The sequence below is a fragment of the Coloeus monedula genome (assembly GCF_965178545.1).
Source record: "Coloeus monedula genome assembly, chromosome: 27".
In the NCBI taxonomy this organism is placed as follows: Eukaryota; Metazoa; Chordata; class Aves; order Passeriformes; family Corvidae; genus Coloeus; species Coloeus monedula.
In genome coordinates this window covers 6602127-6628471 of record NC_138807.1, presented here as the reverse complement: position 1 = coordinate 6628471, position 26345 = coordinate 6602127, and the positions used below count along the sequence as shown (strand labels likewise).

The following is a 26345-nucleotide window of genomic DNA, read 5'->3' as shown; positions in this document are numbered from 1 at the left end:
GTTACACTTCTGTTGTATTCCAGTAATATCCAAATGCAAAGATTCTCATCTGAATTTTTATAGCAAGGAAAGCAGAGAAAAGTAATTTTTTTTTTTTTTTTTTTACATCAAATAATCTCAAAAGTCATGTGGAGAGAAATAAAATGAGGAATGATGGGCATCCAGGGGCATAATTAAATTATGAGTAAATGAAAGTTGGGCTTGAGTTGAAAGAAATTCAAATAGGCATATTTATTTAAAAATACATAAAAAAATAAAAATTACAGATACAGTGCAGGGTGGAGGAGGAGGCTGGGGTGGGGCCATTACATAGTGTATATGCAGCTAGGCAGGGTTTAGCACTGAAACTTGCATTTTAACACTCAGTTCAATATTTCAGGTTGGTCTGGGCAGGTTTGTGCCATGGCACAGCAGGCTGTGCTCAGAGTCACTGTGTCCTGGGCCACAGGGAATTTTTGCAGTATACATCCAGCTGAAATTTTTCTCCTCAAAAAAACCCTCAAATAATATGTTTTCCTGCATACAAAAAAAAACCTCCAAAACAAACAAACAAACAAAAAAGGAAACAAAATCCCCCAAAAACAAATGAACAAACAAAACTCCAACAACAACAACAACAAAAAACCCCAAACCAGCAGAAGCAGATTTTAGAAGTGGGCTTTAATGCAAACATTTGCGTGCAGCTTTTTCCATCCTCCTCCTCCTCCTCAGCAAATGCTGAAATTAACTGGGAACAGATAATATTTGAGTTTAAAATTGCTATGATTTCAATAAAATAATTTAAGATTCTGTGCAAAAAGTTCAAACAAGCAAACTTCTGCATCTTGCAGTAGTAAACACTAGAATATAATTTTGGACAAGTTTTGCTGCACTGTACTTGTGTTTTGGGAAACCCAAACAGGTTTAGGAGCTGAATGTTATAGAGTGTGGTACTTTCTTAGTGTTCTCTGCTGAAGTAAGCTGGATTTGCTGACATTATTTCTTACTGGAGAAACTCTGTGTGTATTTTATGAACAGCAGCAGAAGCACTTTCGGTAACTTTTGATTTGGTGATGAAACTTCCCACATGTCAGCAGTGTCCAAAATCACTTAACAAACCCCTCACCCTTAGCAGGTACTACCACAATAAAACTTTCTGCTGTGCAGTTGCACAAGTATAAATAACTATTAGCTTTACCAACTATTTACCAGCTTTTACCAGCTATTTCTTCTTAAAAATGTCTGTAGTTGCTGTGCTTCCAAACCATTAACTTCCTTTTTTTTGTGTTTGTGGAGTTCTTGTTTGGCCGTTTTCGTACCCAACTGAGCCACAGATGCAGGGACTTGCATCCCATGTGGGTTAATTTCCAGGTGGGAGGAGGAAGAAACTAAGGAAATAAACTAAGGAAGTAAAGGAAGGAGGAATTAAGGAAATAAATCAAGGGAGGAAGTGAAGGAGGAAGAAATTAAGGAAATAAAGGATGAAGTGAGGAAACCAGTGAGTGAATTTCTATCTCAATCTAGAACTGCCCTAAGACAGCCTGATGTACTTGACCTGTATATTTAATAAGTCTGATTCTTTGTATTTTTTGCATAATTTTTTTGAGCTGGTTGGTAACTTTAGTAATTAATTTTCCGTTTTCGTTTTTTAGTTTGGAAATGAGGAGCAGCAGCTGGCCTGGGCAAAGCGGGAGAGTGAAAAAGCAGAGCAGGAAAGACTGGCTCGGTTGCGGAGACAAGAACAAGAAGACCTCGAGTTGGCCATTGCACTCAGTAAGGCTGACATGCCAGACTCTTAAAGGGGGTCTCGGGCTCCACCCTGTCTAAGAGAAACCTTGGAACAAGGCTTTTATAAAAATACTAAATCCTTGGTTTATATTGTGAAAATAATTTTAGTCACCTTCAGATGGAAACAGGACTGGCTGGTTGTGTCCAACCAGGCCCTGTGTGGCTTCTCAAGTGCATAATCTGCAGGAAACACTGTATAAGCTGTATTATATGTTCTAGATAAAATTTATTGCTTATAAGGAATTTAATGTATAATCCTAAGGTACTGAAAGTTTCTTTATCTGAAACACAAATGTTGCATAGAGTAAACTGCAGCTTGTGAATCTGGTTTTTTATAACCTGAATTCCACTGGGCCTTTGAGGCTGCAGTATGAATTTCAAAGAAAATGTCATAAAAAGAGAATATTTATAGAATTAGCTTTCACTTGTTACATTTATTTAATAATTCATGGTAGGCTAATCAGTACATCTTCTGTATCATCTATGTCAAAGCATAAACTCATTATTAGATGGTCCCTTTTTATCTAGAAGTTGTGGCTTTTACAAAAGAATCTGACAATTTATGTATGGTGGATACAAACTCTGAACTCCATAAAACAGTACAAATTTGAAGACTCCAGAAATTAGTAGTACTTCTAAATAAAACATTTGTTTGCATTGAGTTTTAGTAATTGTATGCGACTAAAAGAGGGAGCGAATTCAGTTGTAGTAAATGGGATAAATAACTTAGCAGTTAAATTATGAAGTAAAATTTTGCTTTATTGTAAGCGAACAGATTGCAGGATGGTGATACACATTTGGGTGCTGCTTTAATGTGACATCAAGAAATCAAGTGGTGGAAAAGATTGTACCCTCATTTACTCCAACTCTGAGCACACAGACTAGGTTGTGTTACCCAAGTGACTCTGGTACAGTCCCTACCTCTGCTTCTTTAATTCCACCTCTTTGGGGTTACAGATCAAGCAGATTTAGCTGAAATCAAGTCAAGTTGAATCAGATTTTAGTTGCCAAATACACATTCACACATCAGTTCTGGCAGCACTGTCTGGGTTGGCTCTAAAATACCGTTTGCAGTACTCAGACCAGGTAGGAACAGGTTTTATATGCACTGAATGCTTCCACCTGGAAAAGACAACACAGAATGTGTTTGACATCAGAAAAATGAGTCTGTGAATTTAATTTGCTTACTAGAAATGCCTTTTCTGATTACAGGAATTCTAAAACTTCAGTTGTGTTTGCCTTGGAATTTTCTGTCTCATGGAGTAGGGATCTAGCACAACATTTTAAAATGTCCTCAGTCTTCTTTCCTGCCCTTTGTTCTCTGGGTATGCAAAGCTTTCCATTCTGGGTTTTTACTGATGCAGCGCTTATCTTACAACATCTTCTCTATTGGTTTTTTAATGTGATATTCCTTCATCATCTTTAATGTGTTTCTGTTTTTTACGTCCTTGCTTCCTTACTTTTATTTTCATACTACAATGATAGTGCCTGCTCAGTGAATGAAAACAATCTTTCCCTGTTCCGTTGGGATTGCCTTACCCTGAATGCTTTCCTTACACAGAGGAGTCAGATTGGATCATTTTAAGCATCTTGGTAGTTCTCAGCTCTGGAATTCAGCCAAGATGTGGCATTTGTACTCTCAGGCTTTTGTGGGGAGGTAGGTGGGTGGGTGGGTGTGCAGACACACACATCCATCCATGTTTAGGATGTTATTTTTAGGAGTCAAAACTCCCCTTTTGCTGTGTGTCTGCTGTGCTAATGGTACCATGTGAAATGATGTGAACCTTTTATTCTCCTCAGAAGGGAAGAAGATTTATTTCTTATACCAAAACCAACCGTATAATGATCTTTAATACTGTCCTTTAATGAGCCCTTTGGGATGCAATAGAAGCTATTTCTAATTGTGCAGAACCTGAATTGAAATCCCTTCCTGTTGCGATGATTTTTCGCTAATAGATGTTTGATTACATGATCAAGCATACTGAAACATCAAGAAATTCTCTCTTCTGTTGGTGTATAGGACTTGAAGTCTCTGAGAACTAACTTAGGTCTGTCTTTAGGTAACATGATAAAACTTTTGCTATGAAAGAGCAATTTTCAAAAGCAAGTGGCTGCAGGATTCTCAGTGAAGTTAAACACGCTGTATCCATGTGTAAGATCCTCCTGCTCACTTGGACACAAGTCCTTGTGGTGTGTCTTCTGCTACAGTAAAATTTAGAAAGGAATACCAGTTCTGGACTGGATACTGTCACTCCAGAGGGACAGGTGGATGACTAAGTAGCTTGATGCAGTTTTGAAGTTCTGTACAAGACTTTCTGCTGCTTTGTAATACTGAATTTATAATGCTTCTAAGCCAATGAGATGGTGTTTTCAAGATGTCCAGCAGGGAGGCAGAAATGTGAATTAATATTCACATTCATTCTATACAGAGATAGGGCTTGTTTTTGTATTTCCTTATTGACTCTCCCTCATATTTGCTTGGACAGTAACTGCAGATGAACAAATGAACAAGGACGGAACACAACATGTTGTCTATGCACAATATTAGATTTAGGAACCTTAAGTTTTCTGAAACACTCTTGATTCAAAATGTTGTCACTGCAGTAGAAGAAAACCTAGCTGTGATTTCTCACTTTGTATTTAATCTAGTTTTCCATATAAAAAGGAAGATTCCCCACATTCTTTCCCTATGCTGTAACTCAGTATTTGTACAATTCTTGCACTTGCTCTTTGAGGCAGAACTTTATCGCAAGACATCAATCTTCTTCCTCCAGAACAGTGAAATTTAAAGCACAAACAGACCTTTTGCTATTTGGGCAGAGAAAATACATACAGTGTAAGATATGGCAAATGTGAATACCCCCAGTGCATATACAGTGTACAGTGAGATCCATATTATTTGTGTCTATGTGTGTGTATATATATATATACATATATATATAGTATTGTATAATGTAATCATAGTGTGTGTATATACTCTACATGTCCACATGCCACGTCCAGTATATAGTTCCTTGTGCTGTACATAAAATGTGTATATACAATGAATATGTAGAATATGCAGATATATTCTATATATTAAAGCTTGTGTGTATGTATAAATTCTGTAACCAGAGATGGATACAGAATTGGAATCTTTACAGAAATATAGATTAGCTCATGGCTCTGAGAATTTCAAAGTCCTGGTTAAAGAAAAGAGGAGAAATGACTTCTAATCAATTTGTATCAAGATTTCTTTCATTGACATGAAAAACTGTGTTCATTAGCTGTGCCAGGTGTAAGAGAACCCTGGCAGAAAGCAGTAATCATCTGTGCTGGATGTAATTTCACATTCTTCGGAGTTTTTAAAGTATCTGTTTGGAATGTAGGCTCAACTGCTGATCTTGCATGTCATCTTTCTTCTCTGGGCTGAGGCAATGAGTTTTCTCCTATGTTTGCTTGTAGTTTCACTTCCCTCTTTCCTTTTTTTGCCTTTATAAAAAATGATTTGTAAGGAGCTCTTCTCATACACACACCCCAAACAGTCACAGGCAAAGGTGGAAAGCGTGTTTTTTTTGCTTCATTCCATTTAGATTGGTTGTGCATAATTGTCATTTGGATTCCAGTTCTGGTTTTCCTCCATTTCCACCTGAGCTTTTACTTCAGGAGGAACGACTCTCCATTGCATATTTGGCTTAGATGGAAGAGTGGGGGTGATTCTGCTTTCTACTTAGATAAATTATTAGACTCTGTTGTACCTTGAGCAATCACTAAGAGTTTAGCAGGGTTTTATGGTGGCATATGGTTTTATGTATGTTTTATACAGAATATACACTACTGGAATGACTCATGGAAAGCCCTGGATTGCACAGAGCACTGAGGCACAACAGTTAAACAGGACAGACAGACAATTACTCATGTTGAACCTGCACGTGCAGACAGTGCACGTAGGACACAGGTACTGAATTACTGCATTACCCTTCACAGAACTGTGTTCACATTTGCCTTGAGTGGTTTCCCTCAGTTACCTTCAAACTGTGTCGCTGTAAAACCTCCCAGTCACCTTGCAATAAAACCAGATGCTCATAAAAATCATACTTCCACAATAATGCTGTATGAAATATTTTTATATAGGCCAATTTTTCCTTATGGAACCTCTGCCCTGTGAGGGTCATCAGTCCTTCCTATATCTTATTCCATGTACTGTGCTCTCAAAGTGTAAGAAATTCCAAGCTGTGTCTGTGTAAGCCTTTTGGTTTTTTTTTTAATTCCCATCTGTGAAATCCGTTAGCAGTATTGTAGAGATTATTTTGTCATCTTATGCTCAAAGATAATGCACTTTTCTTGGATTCTTCTTATAATCCTTCTGGGGTTACTGTTTCTTCTTCAGTGTTTCTCCATTGAGAAGAACATTTGTTCTGTAGAGCCGTGGCCCAAGGAGTTTTGGTCCAAGTAGAATTGTTGCTTTCCCTTGTGTAAGAGTTTGATTTCTCCTTTCTTCTGCATTTTATTCCTCCCTCTCAGGAGTTTCATTTCTGTTTAATCCTCATTTAGAGCTGGAACTCTGTTGAAGGGAATTGATCTCTGCTATTAATGATCTAATTCAATTATCTTCCTTACTAGTGGAACAGCCAAGTTTTTTGTTATATATTTGGTTATATATTTCATCTATGTAGACTTCACAACAACCATCTTTTCCTAGAAAGGAATTTTGCTTGCAGTATGATGGAATCATAGAAGATTTATTTTTAGAGTAAATATGTTAATTATAATTCATTGACACACCTGTTTGATCAGTTGATATACTGCTCTTTTTACTTGAAAGTTTTATAAATAAAGGCTAATTTGTTATAAAATGGAATTTTCATTTTTCCAACTTCTGCCTCTCCCTTTAAGTTTCAAAGGAAAACTCCTAGTGACTGTGGTTCCTTCTGCTGTTGCAAGTATGGAGTGCTCTTCTGGTGTCCCTTTTAATATACCATTATTCAGTCTGATTTGAAAAAGGTGGAAACACAAAGCAGAAACTGCAATGGTGACCTAAATCTGACTAATATCTCCAAATATGTACATTATTGTGGTTATATTTATCTTTCAAATGTTATAACAAATTGTGAGGTATTTTAATTTTAACCCATCTCATGTGTTTATTGTTTAATATAAGAGAAATGTTATTGTTTAATATAATAAATGAAAAGTTACTTTTTGGAGCTCTGAGATTTCAGCACTCTTTCTTTACTTTTTTTTTTGTCCAAAATTTCCCGAGTTTTTATGTTAAATTTGTGAATCTTGCTTTGACCAACCACTCTATTCTCTGCACTGAAATCTTTTCCTTGTTGGCTGGTTGCCTTGTTGCCCTCTGCACTGTTTTTCCTCCTGTCCTTCCCTTTCTTCCTTGTCCCAGCCACACTTGGGCTGAGCAGACTAGTCCCAAATCCAACACCACACCCTTTCCAAGCAATTTGTGTGCAGCAATGCTGGATGTCCTGGCAATTTACGCCAGGAGTGGTTGGGGAGATCACCAGAGACAACCTTTGGCTGGCTGGAAAAACACACCTCACTAGTGGGCTGTTCCATTTACTCACTTTGACTCATTCTTCTCCCAGCTGTTCACTGGCTGTTCCTGCTCACCTGGACAAAGTGAGTAGCTGGTTGCCAAGGCAGGTTTCTCTCCAATGTTTTAAGTATGTTGACATTTTGGAGCAGGATTTGACTGCAGCATGTCACAGATGGGCACAACTCCCTACCCAATTCCTCTCATCATGTCGTGCTTCTCATCTCTTACAGAAGCAGGGCCCAGTGCTCCGTGTGTTGCTCCCACTCACATTTTTGGGCTCTGACATACACAGCATTCTCATCCCTTTGCTTTCCCAAATGCTTTCCTAATCCACATTGTCTGGGCTTAATCTCAAAGGACTCCCCTGTACCCAGCATGAGCTGAGAGCCCCTTCACTGGGAAGGGAAGAAAAGCAACACCATCCTGTTCAGGATGTGGAAATTTGACCCTAAAGGCTGTCCAAGTCTGAGCCCAACTCTTAACCTCTAACACAACCGTAGCATTTATTGACTGTACTTAAATATGTCCCAAGCCCAGCTCTCCTCGTGGAATTCTGAGCTCCCGGAGTTGTCAGTGCCGCCCCTGTGCTGGAAGTGCCATCAGGTTTATCTCTGCAATTGCTGAATCTCCCATCTGCTGGACGTGACTATCAGTGTAGTCACTCTTGAGTACCTTTTCCCTCCTGTCTGGTTGGCTTTTTTTTTAATGTAACGACCACAATTAAAGCTTTTTATTGGTGCTGATGCAGCGTATCTTAAAATTGCTGTAGCCTTCCTTATTGATGAAATATCACAGGACTTTGCCAGAGGCAAACATAATATATTTCTGCTTTAACTTCCCATAAAGGTCCTTGATCACAGTTTTCAGAATGACAAAGCCCTGTGCTCTCTGCCTATCCCTTGCATCCACAGAGAGGACATCCAGGCATTCTGTATCCCTTATTTTGCAGTATAATATGAAATCATTAAGATAAAAAAACCCACTTAAGGCTGTCATTACACACAGGCTGTAAAAAACTGGATGTTGGGATCTGAGGATATTTTTGTGTGTGTTTTGTTTTGTGTTCAAGCCTCAGGCTCAGTAGCTAGTCACCTAATAAATGACACAGGAGATCATATCCAATATGATATTCCAGATATTTCCTGATGACATAATAAGTCAGAACTACAGGTATGCTCTGAGCTGTAAGAAGTGCAAGAAACCAAAGTAAAAGTGATTTGAAGTGATACCCCATTTAGTTATAAACCTGTACCAGGTAAGTTCACCTGCAGTTTCTGTGTTGCTGAATTTATGCTCACAACAACAGGCAGAAAACTTCTGATTTGCTAAAAGGACTTACAGTGGGAGCAGGTAAATAAGCAGGTAACTAATGCTAACAATGGTTACAGAGTAAATGAAAACTTGGTTGCTTCTGCTCTCCTTGTGCTTAGAAAGGAGGTTTTGGTAAAGTTAACCCCTCTTCATTCTATAAAGCAGTCCTTATCATTCCTCTTTAGTGTCTGCACTAAATATTATAAGATCAAATAATTGTGGCTGAAAAATCAGACCTCAAAAGAGTAAATCAAATATATTTTCTACCAAACAAGTTCAGGATAAATCCCTGCATCCTTTGCGTGCGGCAAGTGGAAGGTGCTGGTTTGTGGCAGGGGCTGTTCCCAATCCCAGCTGAAGTGATGGGGAATGGATTGTTTAGGATCAAATCATACAGAGCTTTAAGGAGTCTCTGGGAATCAATACGTTGAACTAGTTACCTCCAGCGCCTATGGATTGGGCATGGCTATGTGCTTCAGGTTACCAGTGTTTGGCTTGTAAACCAATTACTTCTCCAAATCAGTGGGAAGCACATTTCTACCACAGCCTGGGCCACGGCAGAGGAGCTGCTGCAGTGCCAGAGTTCGGAGCTCTGACTGCTTCACTCACAGCACACAGGACATGTCTTGGGCAGGTGGCATCTGGGACAGACCCAGCTGCTTCAAGGACACCCAGGAATTTTCAGGTTTGTAGATGCCACCAAGTAGGTTTTGGATGCTAGCAATGGGGATGGATTTCTCCCTGTTAAATTACATGGGGTTTGTTGAATTTTTTGCTAGCTACCATAGTGATGGCTACATGACTTTGTTGTAGTTGTTCTATCTAAATATAGCAGAAGAAATTGCTAGAGCTTGGGGTTCTGGCTTCAAAAATTCAATTTAAGCGAAGCCTAACAGCTACTCTGTGTTAGAGGCGCACAAAATAGCTTGAGAAACCACAGAGCTTCTACCACAGAAAACCACAGAACCATACAATCCTATAATTTGAAAAGTGGACAAACTTATTTTGGCGTTCTTGTGGATGGAAGACCAAAGTTTAGAGCCAGTCAGTGTTTTCAGGCAGTTTGTAAATGGCTGTGAGTAACCAAGGGCTCGCACAGGTTGAAATGCCCCATCCTGCACGAGGTGAGCCATGGCCAGTACTAAAGCTTCAACTCTCCCAGATGTGATCAGCTGCTAAACTGAATCTAAAATAAACTTCCAGAAAAGCCAGTGGGTTTCTAGTCCAGTTTTCCACTTCAGGGTTGAAAAAAAGAGAGTTGAAAGTGCCCTGCCTGCTGGCTTGCCGGGTGCTAGTTGTGCAAAGGGTGCTGGTGCAGTGCTGGTTGTGTGCAGGGTGCTGGTGGGGTGCTGGGCTGTTTCACAGGGCACTGCTGTGGTGCTACCATGGTGCTGGTTGTGTGCAGGGTGGTGTTGGTTGTGCACAGGGTGCTGGTGTGGTGCTGGAATGGTGTTGGGATGGTGCTGGGTGAGCACAGGGCACTGGGGCACCTTCGAGAGCCAAAAGGCGACCGAGCCAAACAGCCCTGTGGCAGCGGGCCCTGGTTCTGCTCTGGGCCGTTTCAGGATTACGGTGTGTTCTGACAGTGAGGTCCCATCTCGGGGGAGTTTGACTCTTCTCAAGTCAGTGGGTGAGGAAAAACCATTTTCAGCAGAGTGAAACACAGTGCTCTGAAACTCCATGTGGAATGAACAGACTTAGAGCAGTGACTGCTCTGGATGGTTCCTGAGTTTGGCAATATTTACTAAAAATTTCACTAGGATCGTTGTGAAGGACTTGCCTGTTTCTGCACTTAACCTGCTCTATCTTATCTCACAATCTTATCTTACAACAATAGTGAGCCCATGGCTGTGGTATCTTACATTAATATGTGTGAAAATCTTGTTTTCAACGGACTCTACATTTCCTCCCCTCAGGTTTAACTACAACTTCTGTAGTTTTTTTCTTTCCCTGGTATGTCAAAATCAAATCTGGGATAGCTGCAGGTTGTGGTCGCTGGATGCTTCCTGGGAGGCAGATGGTTAATTAGAACAAAATTACTTAAGAGATAACCTGATGGTCAGTTAGTAGAAGATGTGGAGCACTAGTGGTTTCCTGCTAACTAGGGGAGGCTTGGTAGATTACTGGAATTACAGCGACACATCTTTGGATGTACTCATTTAAAACAATTAAAGAGAGAAAAAAAAAGAGTTGACAATTACTCATAATGGAATGTGAGAAGAATAAGATCAGCATCTCTTTTTTTCTGCTACAAGATGATCTCAAGATTCAAGAACATGCAGTTTCCTGTAAAGACCACATAGCAATTATCACAGATGCCCTCCCTTGAACAATGACAAGAAAGTTTCTTGTGAACTTTTATTAGTGCTTTGTCCCCCATCCCTCCCCACTTTCAGAGGCCTGTCTTTATATATTTTTATATGAGGTCTTTTACATTTATGCATGGGGATTCCTCTGCTCTCTTTTCAGTTGAGTCACAAATCTAAAAGCTCAGACACCAACACCTGCTCCTCTTTCCTTGTCTCCACTGCCCATTAGGCTCTGAAAGCTATTTGGTACCACGCTGTCAGGCAGATACCAACTGTCTTATCTGAAGACTTTCTAGTGAGCAGCAGCAGAGGCAGCAGAGGTGATAACCCTCACAGCCAGACTCTTACCTGGAGCAAAGGCAGGTTTGGATGCTCTCATGCTGAGGCGATGGAGGAGGAGCTGGTGGAGGAGGAGGACGAGGAGGACGAGGAGGACGAGGAGGAGGAGAAGCACCCAGTGTGGTGGTGGGTGCTGCAGAGTAGCCACATGAGGGTTTTTTAGGGGTTAGTGACTGTGTTATTTCTGCACAAAGGCCCTGAGCAGCACACAATACCTTCGTACCATTCAGTGGCTGCAGCTGACTTGGAATCACAGAATCGCAGAATGGTTTTGGTTTGAAGGGAGCTTGAAGTCCATCCTGTTCAATTCAACCCTTTGCCATGGCCAGGGACACCTTCCACTAGATCAGGTTGCTCCAAGCCCCGTTCAAGCTGGCCTTGAATATTTCCAGGGATGAAGCAACCACAATTTCTCTGGGAATTCTATTCCAATCCCTCACCACCCTCACAGGGAAGAATTTCTTCCCAACATCCCATCTAACCCTGCCCTCTGGTAGTGTGAAAACATTCCCTCTTGTCCTGTTGCTCCAGCCCTTGTAGAGTCCCTCTCCAGCTCTCTTGGAGCCCCTTTAGGCACTGGAAGGGACGCTGAGGTCTCCTTGGAGCCCTCTTCTCCAGGCTGAGGATTTGGAAGGAAAGAAAACTGGTCAGACCTATACCCAGCCTCTACTTAGAGGTCAGGAGAGGACTGGGGACAAGTCGAGCCAGATAAGTGCATTGTGATGCTGTGATGCTTCCAAGATCTTCCCCACCACTGGAGAGCTCTTGGGCCCTTCCCAACGCAGATATGGGGCTGAGCACTGAGATGTCACACCTCTTTGTCTTTTAAATTGCATTACAAAAAGCAATTGTTTAAGCTTGCACTCTATTACTGAAACCTGGGTTATAACAAAAACTGGGAGCACTGAAAACTGGGAATGACTAAAACCATTTCCAGTTCTTCAGAAAGAGCAAGGGAAAGCCAGGTGAGTGTGAAGAGATGAGAGTAAGAATTTAAAAAGTTGTTTTCTTAAAGTTATAAACACCAAAGGACATGCTGAAATATGAAAATATTTGGCTATGGGGAAAGAGAAGGAAATACCTAGAACTGTTGCAACAATGAATGTGCCAAGTTTAGAACATCTTTAAGTCATCCTCACTTTCTGGAATTAAGATTGTGCAATTTATTTTTTTTCTAGCAAATAAATGGGTTTTGTTTTTGATGAAGAAACGTTAAAGCTCCCTTATATTTCACTTTGAAAGAGCTATAAAAGTGAAATGTGGAACTCATTCTTCCATGCCAATGATTAGAAGCCCAAAATACATCTGTTCCACATGAACAACTTCAGCCTTTGCTTTCACAGAAGAACAGCTATATTTGTAGTTGTTCTAAATGCATTCCTGTTGATTTCATTCTTGTGTATTCTAACATGTAAAGTCAGAAAGGTCACTATCTTGATTAAAACCAAGTTCCAAGTATCCAGATGTTAAGGAAAAAAATGCTGCAATATTAAGCTGAATCTGCAGATTTGATTAGCAGTGATGTACAGGTATCCAGACTCACCACAAGATCAGAGTTGTAAAGACAGAGGATGCCCATCAGACTGTCAGAACAACTGCTTGGATTTACTGCTTGGAATTCTGAGCTCATTTACAGCTGAGAAGAATTTTTTTGGGGCTCAATTTGACTTTTGCAGCTCTCTTTACCCCTATAGCTGTTGCAGTATCCAGTTTATTTACAATTAGTTTTCACAGTCTCAATTCCTGGCTGATTTCCCCCCCAGAAAGTTAATAACTTTCTTAACTCCTGAAATCTAGGTGACACTGCAAATTACTAGGTGAATTTAAGTTCTGGGGAATGAATTATGGAAGGTATTTTAACCTGTGTTGTGAATTCATGCTTGAATTCCACTACTGTTCTATTGGAATTCTGCACTGAGCTCTTGAGAACACTGATAATTTATGTACAAGAATGCCTTAAAATAAGCCTCCATAATTACAAAAATGCAGTGTTTAAATTTATAGTAAAAACCCACACACTGCTGGCAAAACTATAACTGCATCTGGAAAACATTAAGAATGCTATTAAAATAGTCTAGCATAAACTAGAAATGAGACTGAAATTACAGTGTTGCTTACTTAACCATTTTAAGGAAGTATATTTTGAATATGATCTACTTTCCTATTTGATTTTTTGATAAAGCACTGTACTGTGTCTTATTTACCACTGAGAATAACTTACTTACTCTGTTATCTGTTTCAGAAAAATCCATGGCTCAGATTTAAGTGTCTTCCTACAGTTGTCGATAATTTAAAACACAACCAGGTGGTTGCTGGTCCAGCCATCAGGGGAAAAGTAACAGGGAGATCTCAGAGGAGAATGAAAATCACAGCAATTAACAACTTATTTTATTAAAAAGATGAAATGTTTTCAAACATTGAAAAATTATGTTTTTATAAAAACAGAAATAGGCAAAATACCCATTTGTCTTCTATTTACATATACAATATTTCTCATTGTATAAAATTATTTACAATATATAAAAAAATTACAGTAAATAGGTTATTTTCTTACAAGACATCAAGCCCTGTACTTCTAGTGTAGATCATGGCAAACAAGAATATTATTGCACCTGTGAACCAAACAGTCTAACAAGAGGAGTGTTCTCTTAGCCATGCCTTCAACTGAGATCTAAACTAACATTGTTAGCTACAGTAACATTCATTTTTTTATGCCTTCTAGGGTCAACTTCAGGCAGTTTCCATACAAACATTGTCTTGTAAAGCTTAGGAATGGGCAGTTAAAATCGGGGGGAAAAACCGTATTTACAGCTTCTTCTATACAATCTGTATGGAGTCTTACGGAGTTTACCCTTCACAGAAGCTTCATAAATAACCCCTGTTCTCCTGACCGGGACGGGCAGGTCACTGATTCAGTCACGGCAGATTCTCTGCAGGAGATGCCTGGCTAAGGCTCCTTGTGTCAGATCCTCAGTGTCCGTCCTGGAGCGTCGGTCGGTGCCTCCCTATGTAGTACCAGCTACAGGTTTTTAACGCTTCTGCACCTGAGCAGTTAAATAAGGTCCACTGTTGGCAGGGCAGAGTCCCTGGGGCTACATGTGCCGCTTCATGTGCAAAGCCAGGTGGTCCGACCTGGAGAACGCCCTGTCGCAGAGGTGGCACTGGAAGGGCCGGTGGCCCGTGTGCTTGCGATAGTGACGGGTCAGCTCATCAGAGCGCGCGAACTTCCAGCCGCAGCCTTCCCAGTTGCAGTGGTAGGGCTTTTCACCTGTTTGGGGAAATCGGAGAGCATGACTCAGCATGGCACCATATACCAGGCAACCTGCTGAGTTTTATCGTAGCTATCCCTTTATTTGCTACCAAGTCCTTTCACAGCAGGATCCAAGTGCTTTTAAGCTAAACTACAAGAAATTCCTTTACTCACCCATACCTGCAGTGAAAGTCTTTGGAGAAAGGGCTTTAGAAGCCCTTAGAAAAACTTTGACTACATAGGTGAACACTTAGGTCACAGACCTGACCACCTGCCGTAGCTCAGCTGCGAATTTAACAGACTACAGGGTAAAAGCCCAGGCTGCAAACTGTTTTACACAGGGCTATCCCCTATCCCAACCGGCACACAGCACATCTCCGTATGAAGGCCATCAGCAACATTTACCTGTGTGTGTCCTGAGGTGGGCCTTCAGGTGTGAGCTCTTGGTGTAGGTCTTCCCACAGCCGGCATAGGTGCACGTGTGAGTGGCCGTCCTCTTCCTTGGCCAGGACCGGCGTCCTCGCTTTGGTTTGGAGTCCAGCAGCTCCAGAGGGGAGGAAGGAGGGGTGAGCATGCCCCTAGGAGCCGAGGGCTGTAAGGGCAGGCTGTCCTCGAAAAGGCCAAACTGGGAGGTGTTCTGGTACTGGAGGTGGGTCTGCGGGTGGTGGAAGCCGGAGGCCGGGTGGTAACTTTGCTGGAATGACACGGACGAGGGACACATCATCTGTGTGTGGCAGTCGTTCACCATGAGATCGTCGGGGCTAAGCGGGGGCGTCTCTGCCCCAGGGATCTGGGGGGAACTGGCCACCCGGGGCTGCTCGTAGGCCATCATGCAGGTCGCGTTCCCCTCCTGCTTGATCTTTGGGCAAGCCTGGGGCACCAGACCCAGGACCGGTCCATAATTGTCCATGTCGGGTTCGGGCTTAATGTTCTCAACGAACTGCGGGCTCCCGAAGGTGGGTGTCACAAAGAACCGCCCGTGGACGCTGCCAGAAGGGCAGTAGTTGGAGTCCATATCGGAACGCATCATCTCCGGCACGATGCCGGCGTTGTAGGGCGGGGGGCTGCCCTGCTCCAGGGCACTGTAGCATCCCGGGGACGGGTTTGTCTGGTAAAAGCCACCGCTTTCGCCTTGGGCAGGGGGATAGTCCCCGCCGGCAGTGCCCTGGCCGTAGCCATCGCTGCCCATGGAAAGGATAAAATCCAGCACGTTGTTGAGATCCTCGTCCTCTTTGCGTGGGGAGAGGCCGCCCCAGGTGCCGGCGGGGGTCTTGGCCTCCTGCTCGCACTTCCACCTCTGGGGAGAGAGAAAAGGGAGAGGGTTAGAGGTGCCGCTCGCCTTGGGGAACGGGGCTGGGGGGACGGACTGGAGTCGCAGCGGGGCGGCGGCTCCGCGGTCACTCGTGCGATGAGCCGTCGGTGCTGAGCGCGGGGGACACTCACTTCGTGCAGAGCTTTCTCGCGGCAGGGGCTGGCGAAGGTGGCGAAGGAGGGTAGGGCGGTGTCGCTCAGCGCCATGGTGCGGGACGAGCGCGGCCGGCCGCTCTCCGCACCTTATAACGCGGGCGCGGGCGGCCTCAGGCCAATTGCAGGAGCGGAGGAAACGCGTCCCGGACGGGGCGGGCGGGAGGCAGCGGCTCGGGCGCAGCCTAAATTTAGCCCCGGTATAAAAGGACGCGGCGGCGGCGGTCCCAGCCCGAGCGGGGCGGAGCGGAGCGGGGACGGGCCCCCTTCGCCGCCCTCCCCTCGCGGGCGGCCGAGGAGCCGCGACCCCCGTCTCGGGCAGTGGCCGTGGAGCTGTGACCTCCACATCGGGCAGTGGCCGTAGAGCCGCGACCCCCACCTCGGACAGAGGCCCGAGACGGGACGCTGAGGGGTCCCTGCCCCGAGTGAGCTGGGGGGACGCCAAGGGGTCTCTATACTCCTGCTCCAGGGACACGGAGGGGATCCTGTCCTGTGCTAAGAGAGACTTGGAGGGACTTCGGTGGGATGAGGGTCCACAGGGTTTTCCTTGCCCTGGGAACACCTACAGGACCCTTCCTGACGTGAGGGGACCCTGTGCTGAGACATACTGTGAGCGACCTGCTGTGGGGTGGAGGGCATTGAGGGCTCCCTGACCTGGAAACACCAAGGGACCACCTGTGACACGAGGGGACACTGGTAACTACAAGCTTCAACGGAGACTTTGAGGGACTCGCTGTGGGATGGGGAACACTGAGGCGTGCTTGCCTTGGGGACACTAAGAAAGACACCATGAATTAGGGGTTTGATCCCCCCCACACCTCAGAGCAGCTGCCCCATAACCCGGCCTCATCCCTGGGGCATGTGGTGCAATCAGACTCAGAAAAAGAGGGTGGGAGTGGAAGGTGTCCGGAGCACAGTGAGGGAGACATGCCCTGCTCCCATGGGTAAACTGCTGAGCTGATGATGGGGCCCTCTGGCACTGGTCACCCTAAAGGTCCCAGATGCATCTTGGTGCTGACAGAAAGGTGTTCGATGCCACTCTTGTACAGTCTTCACTGAAGTTTTACATTTAATGGAAGTCCAGATCTGTAGCAGAATTTCCATTGCGGCACAAAGATTGCCAAAATCAATGTTGCAATGTGACATCATGAGAGAAAAAATGCACGTAGCTTCTGTGATCTCCTCTGGATGTAGGCAATTTATGGTCTTGGGCTTGATTTTTCAGAAGGGAAGATTGTTCTTCTCCCTTACCTTGGCCTCTAGCTCAGATGCCAAGTCTGAAGGAGCAATTCTCCAATAATTGCTGATAACATGCCCCAGACTCCTGTTTTTGAGGATCGTGGCTGCTTGGCCATCATCCAGGAGCAAAACTGGCGGTTCTGAAAGGGGGAAAAACTGTGATGTATCAAGGGACAGACTGATTCTTTGAGAGCCTGTTCAAAGAAAGAGCTATGTTTTCTCCTTTCCTCGTCCATATTTCCTTTGCAATCACTTCTAAAAGGGTTTCTAAGTGAGCTGGAAATCAGGAGAGTGCAAGAGAGAACATCTCTCACTTTTATGCATGGTGTGCCCCAGGAGGGGAAGGAGCAATGCCCTCGATGGGCTCTGGTTCTCCAAAGCATTTTGAGCCTGTTCACCAGAGCCCATCCCAGGTTTGTGGCTGTGTTTAGCCGCCTCGGGAAAGCTCAGTTGCTAGGGTGAGTAAATGATCTTTTCAATAGCTACACATGTTTTAAAATCAGGAATATCTCTTTTGTTTAACTTTCTATAGTTTTCATTCTAAAAGTTCACAGGTTGGCCAGAAGGAGCAGCCAAACTTCTGTGACTGGAGCAGAATCAATACACTGAATGCATGGTAACGCTGTACACAAAGATGTGTGACTCATGGCTCTGTAATGTCACACTTGTGTAATCTTTCAATGTAAACTCTTTTCCTCTAATAAAACGTCTGTAAGTGAATGATACGTATATATGGGGCTGTGAGTCAGCCAAGAAAATATACTCTGATGAATTCAGAATGAATGTGAATGTTCCCTTGATAACACACCCCAAATGTCTGTGTCAGTTTATGTGCTTGTGATTTCAGCAACAGCTATAACAAAATATTTTGTTTCTAGGATATGCAACTGGACGTGTAGGTTTCGCTGAGAAGCTCCAATCGGATGCTGCCTTCCAGTAGACACTGAAAGGACTTTGTTTATAGCCCTGCAATGGCTGTCACCAAACTCTGCATTTTCTTCGTGTAAAGGAAGCGTTTAGCAGGCAGAGAGGATGAAAGCCAGGCACACTAAATAATAAATTCACTGCCTTTAGTTTCTCTTTGTTTTCAAGCAAAGTGGAGAGGCTAAAAATTGAGAGCTGCACTAAACCTGGGGAGACAAATGTGAGAATTTATTTACCTTATGAGTCACTGCTTCTGCGCAAATTGAGAACAACTTTGCCGTGACCTTCCACTCGGTTGTGGACAGTTGTGCTGACATTTTCTGGCTTTGTGCTGCTCACAACTCTTATTTTAAATACCTAAATGCAAGATCCTGGCAGTGATCTCACTGAGCATAGATCAGGAGTGATGCCACTGGTGTACAAATGTGAAGAATGTGAGATTAGAAAGTATTTGTTAATCTGCTGTGGGTAGAGGAGAACTAAATGATGTGTGATTTGTCTTCCAGCCAAAGTAAACACGGACTCAGCCATTTTTATATGGCAAAGTTGATTTTTCTAGGTGTTGCTGCTGCTCTCTCTTGTTGCTTTTAGATCAAGGAGAAACTTTTAAAGGGATTGCAATCAAGATTTTGCATGTTAATAGAAGAATCCGAGCTAGGGCTGTGCTAGGCTGTGCCCACTGAAGCTCACAGCTGAATGGATTAGTGCAATACCCACATCACCTGGCTGCCCCAGTTCTGAGTCATTGCAGAACTCAAGCAAACTAACAAAAAGCTCCTTTTCTCGGGGATTGTTCTCAGAAAGTCCTGATTGCACCTAGAGTAATAATAGTAATAGCAGGGTAAACGAGCCGAACATGACACCTCTTAGCACCCAGAGTACACAGTACAAGTAACACCTGACCAACCCCTTCATATTGAAACGAGACAGAGGATCTCCTTGCCTGCATCTCAAATTGTCACAGTTCTGTTGACTATATAATTTTTTATTTTTTTCTATTTTAAACTGCAGGTTCTGAGTTAACACTTTTTAGAATCTGCTGTCAAGGAAGTTGATAAAATGATGTAAACAACCACATAAAATGAAATATATGAAATGTATTGGAGACACACATCTTAATTTGGGGAGAGTGATTTAATCCTGTAGGTCTTCTGTCTGACTAAAGTAACATCATAAATTAATTGGAGAAAGGAGCCTTTTTGACCAGACCTTTCATGACTGGAGCTGATTCCCACTCAGGGACTGACAGACAAAGGTGAACCATCTCTTTGATGACCTGAAGGGGCTCATTAAGTTTTTAGGAAAACATATTTTCCTTAATACTTTTTTTCTTAGTGAGTCTCCTTTGAGCTATCTGCATATTTCCAAAGTCTTTCTTGAGGTCTGAGCACTGGAAAAGTGGAGTAGCAGACAAATATGAGTCACTTCTCTTTAATGATTTGACTTGTGCCCTTTGTCATGGTCTTGTGCTGAGTAGCTGCTTGGCAAAGGCATCCTCTCCCCCAGCTCTTTCATGTCATGGAGTGCCAGGACAAGGGGGAATGGCTTCCCACTGCCAGAGAGCAGGGTTAGATGGGATATTGGGAAGAAATTTTTCGCTGTGAGGTTGGGGAGGACATGGCATAGGTTGCCCAGAGGCTGCCCCCTCCCTGGAAGTGTCCAAGGCCAGGTTGGACAGGGCTTGGAGCACCCTGGGGTGGTGGAAGGTGTCCCTGCCTGCGGCAGGGGCTGTGACTGGATGAGCTTTAAGGTCCCTTCCAATCCAAACCATCCTGTGATCCCATGGTACTGTCTCAGCTCCCCAGTCCAGGGCAGCACCACCATGTACACCCTCTGCACTCAGTGTTGGCTCCCAGGCTTTTTGAGAAGATTGAATTTATGACAATGTTGAAAGCAGGGTACATGGGATACGGGGGAAGACTGGAAGGTGGAACAGGACCCTGGGAGACCTGATGGAAATGATGGTGGCAGGGCTAGGAAGCATCAAGAGAGAATTGGAACCACTGGGAGAAATCCAGCTTATTTAGGGTTGCACAGATGGAAGGTGGAGGCTGCAAAAAGACACCATGAAATGAATTGTCTGAGAGCAGAGCAATTTTGGTGTCCCAGTTTTTCTGATGAATTCCCTGCTGGCCTACATAGGAACCTATTTTTGTCCATGCCAAAAAGCAGGGCTGCTTGCATTTTCCATTCCTAGAAGTGTGGCCTTTAGCATCTCTGTATTGCCGTGAGTGGGGTTTGTGTCTGCCTGGATAGTTAAAATAATTCTTTAACAATGACACGTTCTTCAAATTATGTTGCACTTCCATGATCCTTGTCATCTAGGACTTTATCAGAAACAATTTCTGTTTTCTTCCAGGTCATTGTTAACAACATTGAATGGTAAGTAATGATAAAAAAGATCAAGAGCCAATAAACCTGCTTGATTAAAATCTAAATTCCATTTCCAGATGTATTGGCCTGTGGTTGGACCAATTTGCATGTGCACATCGTGTTAATTTGTCATGTGCTTATTTCTTACTGTGAAAATCACACTGCACTGAGGCACATCCTTATTTAAAACACCATCACAAACGTCATTAACCAAACCATCTTTATTTAGAATTCTTTTTATGTCTCTAGTCCTCCCTGTCTCTGCCCAGGTTTATGTAACACTGACAGGCATATCTGGGTCATTCTGTTTACCCTGTTGCAATATTGACATAATATTAACATTCTCCAAGTCACCTGGGGCTTCCCCACTGCTCCGAAATGAATTGATGATAAACATTAACCATCTGGATATGTCCTTAGTTGGTTCTTTTGAAACATTCACTTCTAAATTACCCAGACCTGGCAACTTAATACTGTTTGAGATGAGTAGCAGTTGTTTTAACATCCTCCTTAGTTACTGTAATGGAAAGTATTTCAACATCATTATTGTCTGATCTCAATACAGCATCTGGCTTTTTCCCAAAGACAGAACAGAAGTATTTTTTAGCACTTCTGCTTTTTTGACACAGTTATTGACAGTTCTATCCCTTCCATTCCTTGTGATGGCAATCTTAACTGGTTTTAGTGAAGGCCTTATTAACTCCCAAAGGTGAGCAAAAGTCAAGCTCTGATGCTTCCAACCTGCTTTAGCAAGGCAGACTCCCATCAATGCAGAGGGAAAGCAGCTTAAAATCCATTTAAATAAGTAAGTCAAACTATATAAAGAAAACTTTCCTCAGAAATATGCAAGAAAATATGTTCATGGCTGAATAAATCATGCAAAAAAATCAGCTATTTAGTGAATATAATTGAGGTAATTATGTATTGTTGCTTGAATTTGCTCTGTGAAGAATGATAGCATTCAGCTGTAAAGGATTTTTTATAATTTTTGATTTGGGGGCTCTTCAAACCTAAACAACGTATGCCACTTTTTTAGTGATCAGCTTTGATCAGGGATGTAACTGTGTTTCTGCCAGCTTTTACTGACGTGTGTGCTGAATGCCCATATGTTGTATTGCAGATGTCCCTTTCAACTGTCAATTAAAAACACGCTTGAAAAATATATATTTTTTTTTTTTTTACAGAACTGTGAAATGATACCACAGTTTCCAAAACTTGGCAAGCATGTTAAATCATATCAGCAAAACTGCTTGAAATGTCAGTCACAGATCATGACAAGTAGTTTTCAGTTGTTGCCATACACTTTAGATTACAGAACCAAATATTTAGTGAAGAAATGGGCAATAAGGGCATGGAATAACAGGAGCACAGGGCAGAAGTACCTATGTGATTTCATTCAGAAAAATTACTCTTAACAAATTATTAACAAATATTTAATGGGCTCTACAACATCAGAAACCCAAGAAGATGAAACTCAGTTCTGGAATACAGGAGTGTTACACTTCGAGTGTTCATACTGCTCGCATCGTTCCTGGCCTGCATTTTTAATAGACAATTTGTGTAATTGGTTGGAGACGACAGGAGAAAAAAGGAAATGATGTCTGATCTGTCACGTCCACTTGGGACAGTAAGTGTTGTCAGACGTGCAAAGCTGACTGGGTTTAGAAGTAAGAACTGTGTTGGGGTTTAATAAATGCAAGGGGAAAATTCTGTTTGAGGGAACTTCAAAGCCCTAATCAGCTGCTTTTTTTTCTCTTTTTAATTTGTGAGATCTGTAGCAGTCTGAGTCAGCACAGATGCAGATGCCCTTCCTAGAAGAGTTTTTCGTCACTTTGAAGTTCACGTTTTAACTGGGGGAGGGGGAAAGAAGACTGGACAAAGCTTAAAACCAATCACAAGAAGAGAATTACTTAGAAGTGAGGAAGGCTTTGGGTTTTTTTCCCTTGCTGGCATGTAGAACATGGTTATAGGTTATGGTTGGATCTGATAAGTGGAGCTTTATTCACCAAATATACAAAGTAGGAGTTCATGTAGGGTGTAGGTTGCAAAGCCTTGTTTAACGTGATGAACATGTGGGTTTTAGTTCTCCTTTATAAAATACCTTCTTTGTACTGCACCTGTATGATTTATTAGTCATATGTCCTGCAGTTAAGTAATGGGAAATATTGGAGCAAGCATTTCATTAACCATGACGCTGTTAATTGGTATTGCTGGCTGCCTGGAATTACTTTCCCTGTTTGAATACATGGAAGTGTGAATCAGAGGTATGAATTGGCCAGTGAGAGGAAGACAGGCACCTCTGCAGGACAGGCTGCATGTATAGAGCAGCTGATTTCATTTGTCTTCCTGGCCTCTCAAGTCCCTGCAGACTTAGATCACTGAAATATTCAGTATGGTATGTAATTTTTTTCCATGATCACAATTAGTTATATAATTATGATTAAGCTTTGAAACTTCAGTGGGATATTTTGGGATAGACTTTTTTCCAGACACATGTGTCCATTGTTGTGATAATTTCTTTTTCTTGAGCTATTAATGCCTACATTTTAGGGTATTTATATATTTAAATTCCTGGCTATGTCTGAGCCTAGGAACACTGCTTTGTGTTTCGTAGAAAATGCTTTCTATTCAGAAACAAAACTTCAGCTCATTTTTTTCCATGCACCTGAACTATTACTCCAGATTGCTCAGCTGATGCCTGCAAGGAATGTCACACTTACTGCTGAGGGTGGAATCAAGTGCCAGTTGTCAGGGTTAATACTGATCAAAATTATTACTATTTGGTGCTGTAGTATATATAGCAATTGTAGCTGAAGAGAACGACACTGTTGAAATCCCTCGAACGGTTACAGCTATTCTTGAGCAATAAAATGCTTTTTCAAGGGACAGCCTGATACAATGCAACTTTGTAGAATGAGTTGTGAAATTTTCTTTTCATTTGCCACATCAAGCGCCAAATAAATGTTTGTAATAAAAACACAAGCCTGGGAAGAATGTGTTTTGCCAATTACAGCATAATGTGAGCTACAAAGAAGTGTTCAGCATGGAGTGCATGGGGCTGTTAGTGTCAGGTTACAGCAGGGAAAAAGGTGCTTTAATTTGCCAAATAACCAGCGTGGGTTTTATCCCACATTTGCAAGGAAAATCACTGCTTTGAGAGAAAAGAGATGGGCCTAATCCCAAGCAAAATGAATTTGGTGAGTAGAAGCAGGGTGAGAAACCAATGCACATGGACTGCAGAGCTCTGATTGATGATGGGTGGCCAATCCTCCAGCTTGTGGTTGCCACATCCATCTCCTCCAGCTGGACAAGGGGGGCACAGGGTGGGACTAAGCCTTCTGTAGCAGAAGTGCTACAAGCCGCACTGGGCCTGATGGTAACAATTTAGGGGGCCCTTTCACCTATTGCTCAAGACCTTGCATGATTTGCCCTGTTCCCCTTTTCAGGTTTCATATCACAGAAAACCAAGTTATTTTTTTCAACATAACTTTTACTTCAGCCTGAAGTTAGACACTGAAATGTTCCATGTCCGTGGCTGCAGCTCAGCTCAGCCTGACAACGCTCTTGAAATAAAGCCTGGATCCTGCTTGCTGGAAACTCAGTAAGAGCTGCCTTGTGCTCAGCTTCTCTGCGAGCTGTTTTCTGTCTTCTTCTGCTTGAAAACCACCTGCTCTGAGGGGATGGCAAAGCATCTCATTCACATGCAGTCAGCGGGAAGCAGCAGCCAAGAAGCAGCGGCGAGTGTGAGCGAGAGGGGATCCTTTGCAGCCTTTATATACCAGAGTTATTTTTAACCACAGCCTCCATGCTTATTACAGTGTTTCCTCTCTCAGACGCTCAGGAAGCCCACTTGGCTCTGTTTCCTGCTAACATTCAGCCCTGGCTCACAAAATCTTTGAGAACAACAGGCCTGAGACTGCTCGGCTCCATTAAAAAAACTGGCAACTTTTCAAGCCCTGACAGAAAACCTTTGAAAACTCTGGATTTCCTCCAGCTAACATATGAGGCTCCTACATCAGTGACAAATTAGACTGAAACAGCACAAAACACCTCTATGTAAATAGCCTTTTTCTGCGTTCACTCTTTTAATAGTTCAAAAATTATTTATAGGTATTTCTCTGGGTGGAAAAATATTTTTATATTTTTCCAAAGATGGGTTCTAGTGAAATGTTTTCTTTGCTTGTTTGGATTTTTATGTTTTCTTTTTCTTTCGAGATTTTTGTGACAGTTTTCTTAGGCTCCAGGAGCAATCTTTTCTTCCTGGAAACCAGGACAAAATGGCTGTTGTGAGTTCTTCACTGAAAGACCTCTGTCCCACACTGAGCACAAGTCTCTAAATGCTGCCATTCCCCAGCTATTAAATAATAGTTATAACAGGCACGACTGAGTTCTGATTTCCCGAGAGACAACAGGAGAGGTCAGCTGCACTTTATCGCTGACTTCACACACGCGTTTTACATGTAACGTAAATTGTATTGAATTTTTTCTTGCAGGGTTTCCACTTCAATTCCAAAGGGACTCCTACTTCCAAAATTGCTTTCAAGTATCAAAATAGATGTGACCTTCATTGCTGAGAATGCTATTTTATTCCTGCGTTGCCGTTGTAGAGCATCCTAAGAAATCTTAATGTGAAGTGACTTATATCTGTCAGTAAAAATGACCTGGAATCATAGATGATAAATCCAGATTATTAGACTGATGGGATTTTCTGATTTTCTAGGAGTATTTCCAGTATTTCACATCCTTGTCTGCATCCAGCATCATCTTAAAGGTTATTTATTGCCCTGGGCATGAACAGGAACCATCAGTAACTTCTCCATGTCCTTTCTAGTCCCAGTTTTTGTCTCGGAGTGGTTGGTGGTAGCAGGTTCACTGGAGCAGGAGGATTTCCCTGACTTGCCCATTTTCTGGGCAGTAAGGTGATTTTATTCTCTCCTCCTAATTTTAATCATCCCCAGCTTGAGTGTGTAGGCTCAGGAATGGTAAGGCTCTGTACTGGAAGGAGAAAGTGATGGAGAATTCATCCCTCCCTAGGATGATAAGGCCCATTCTTACCCAGCTAAAGGCAATTGCAGGTAATACTATTGCAGCTCTACAAATCTGATGAATTCTCTTCTATTCTCTCCTTAAAGGATTACCTTCACTCCCTTAGTTGTGCCCTGAACCACTAGATTATTCTGGTTTTGAGGTTGACCATCTCTGTGGGGTTTGTATGACAGTAGCATTTTTGCCCTCTGCCTTTCCTTCGGAGCTTGGCTATTGTGTGAGAGCATCTCCAATGGGAAAGCTCATCTATATCATGAGGAAGAGTGTAAAATTAATGTCTTTTACTGGTCTCAATAACACTGTTCATACAGCTATGCTTTGCTATTCCAGAGACAAGGAAATACTGAACTGGGAGCTGAGTGTGTCGAGCACGATCTTGAATAAGTAACTACCACCATCTCTCAGCCACCATCTCTATGATGACCCTTGTTCTGATTGAAATCACTTTACTCCCTGATTTATCTACATTACACACAGATGTGGCTAACTTGTGCAGTTGAAAATAACTCTTATGAGAATGGAAAAGTGTAAACAGTTCCTGCACGTGAAAGAACTGAATTCCACATTTTTTAGCTTTTAGTAACTCGTTCTGCAGTTCAGTTGTTGCTTTTTGGGGCTTTTATCTCATATCGTACCCAACAATGGGGTTTTGACTGTGCCAAGGCTGCTCTCCTTTGAAAGGATCTTGGCAAGTGAGGCTTTTAAATCCAGCATATCATTTTGGCAAGTGATCCTTATTTTGCAAATGTAAAATGGTTCCAGTCATAGCTCCCAGTGTTTGCCCTTGTAG

At 42.6% G+C, this 26345-nt stretch overlaps 2 protein-coding genes across 4 annotated transcripts in view; one reads left to right on the top strand and one right to left on the bottom strand.

Annotated features, from left to right (window-relative positions):
- Positions 1–6841, top strand: part of EPS15L1 (epidermal growth factor receptor pathway substrate 15 like 1) — a 48996-nt gene extending 42155 nt beyond the window's left edge. For 2 of the 3 annotated variants that reach the window (XM_082297745.1, XM_082297743.1), the window contains one exon: positions 1632–6841. In XM_082297745.1, the coding sequence (XP_082153871.1) occupies positions 1632–1778 (147 nt within the window). In that variant the 3' untranslated portion in view covers positions 1779–6841. The remainder of the gene's footprint in view (positions 1–1631) is intronic. The other variant, XM_082297744.1, reaches the window with a different exon arrangement.
- Positions 6842–13625: 6784 nt separating this feature from the next.
- Positions 13626–16049, bottom strand: KLF2 (KLF transcription factor 2). Its single transcript, XM_082297662.1, has 3 exons — positions 15953–16049; positions 14915–15806; positions 13626–14527 (listed from the first exon to the last, which is right to left on the bottom strand). Exons 1-3 carry the CDS (start codon positions 16025–16027, stop codon positions 14352–14354), a joined length of 1143 nt encoding a protein of 380 aa, XP_082153788.1. The 5' UTR covers positions 16028–16049; the 3' UTR covers positions 13626–14351.
- Between the last annotated feature and the right edge of the window lie 10296 nt (positions 16050–26345).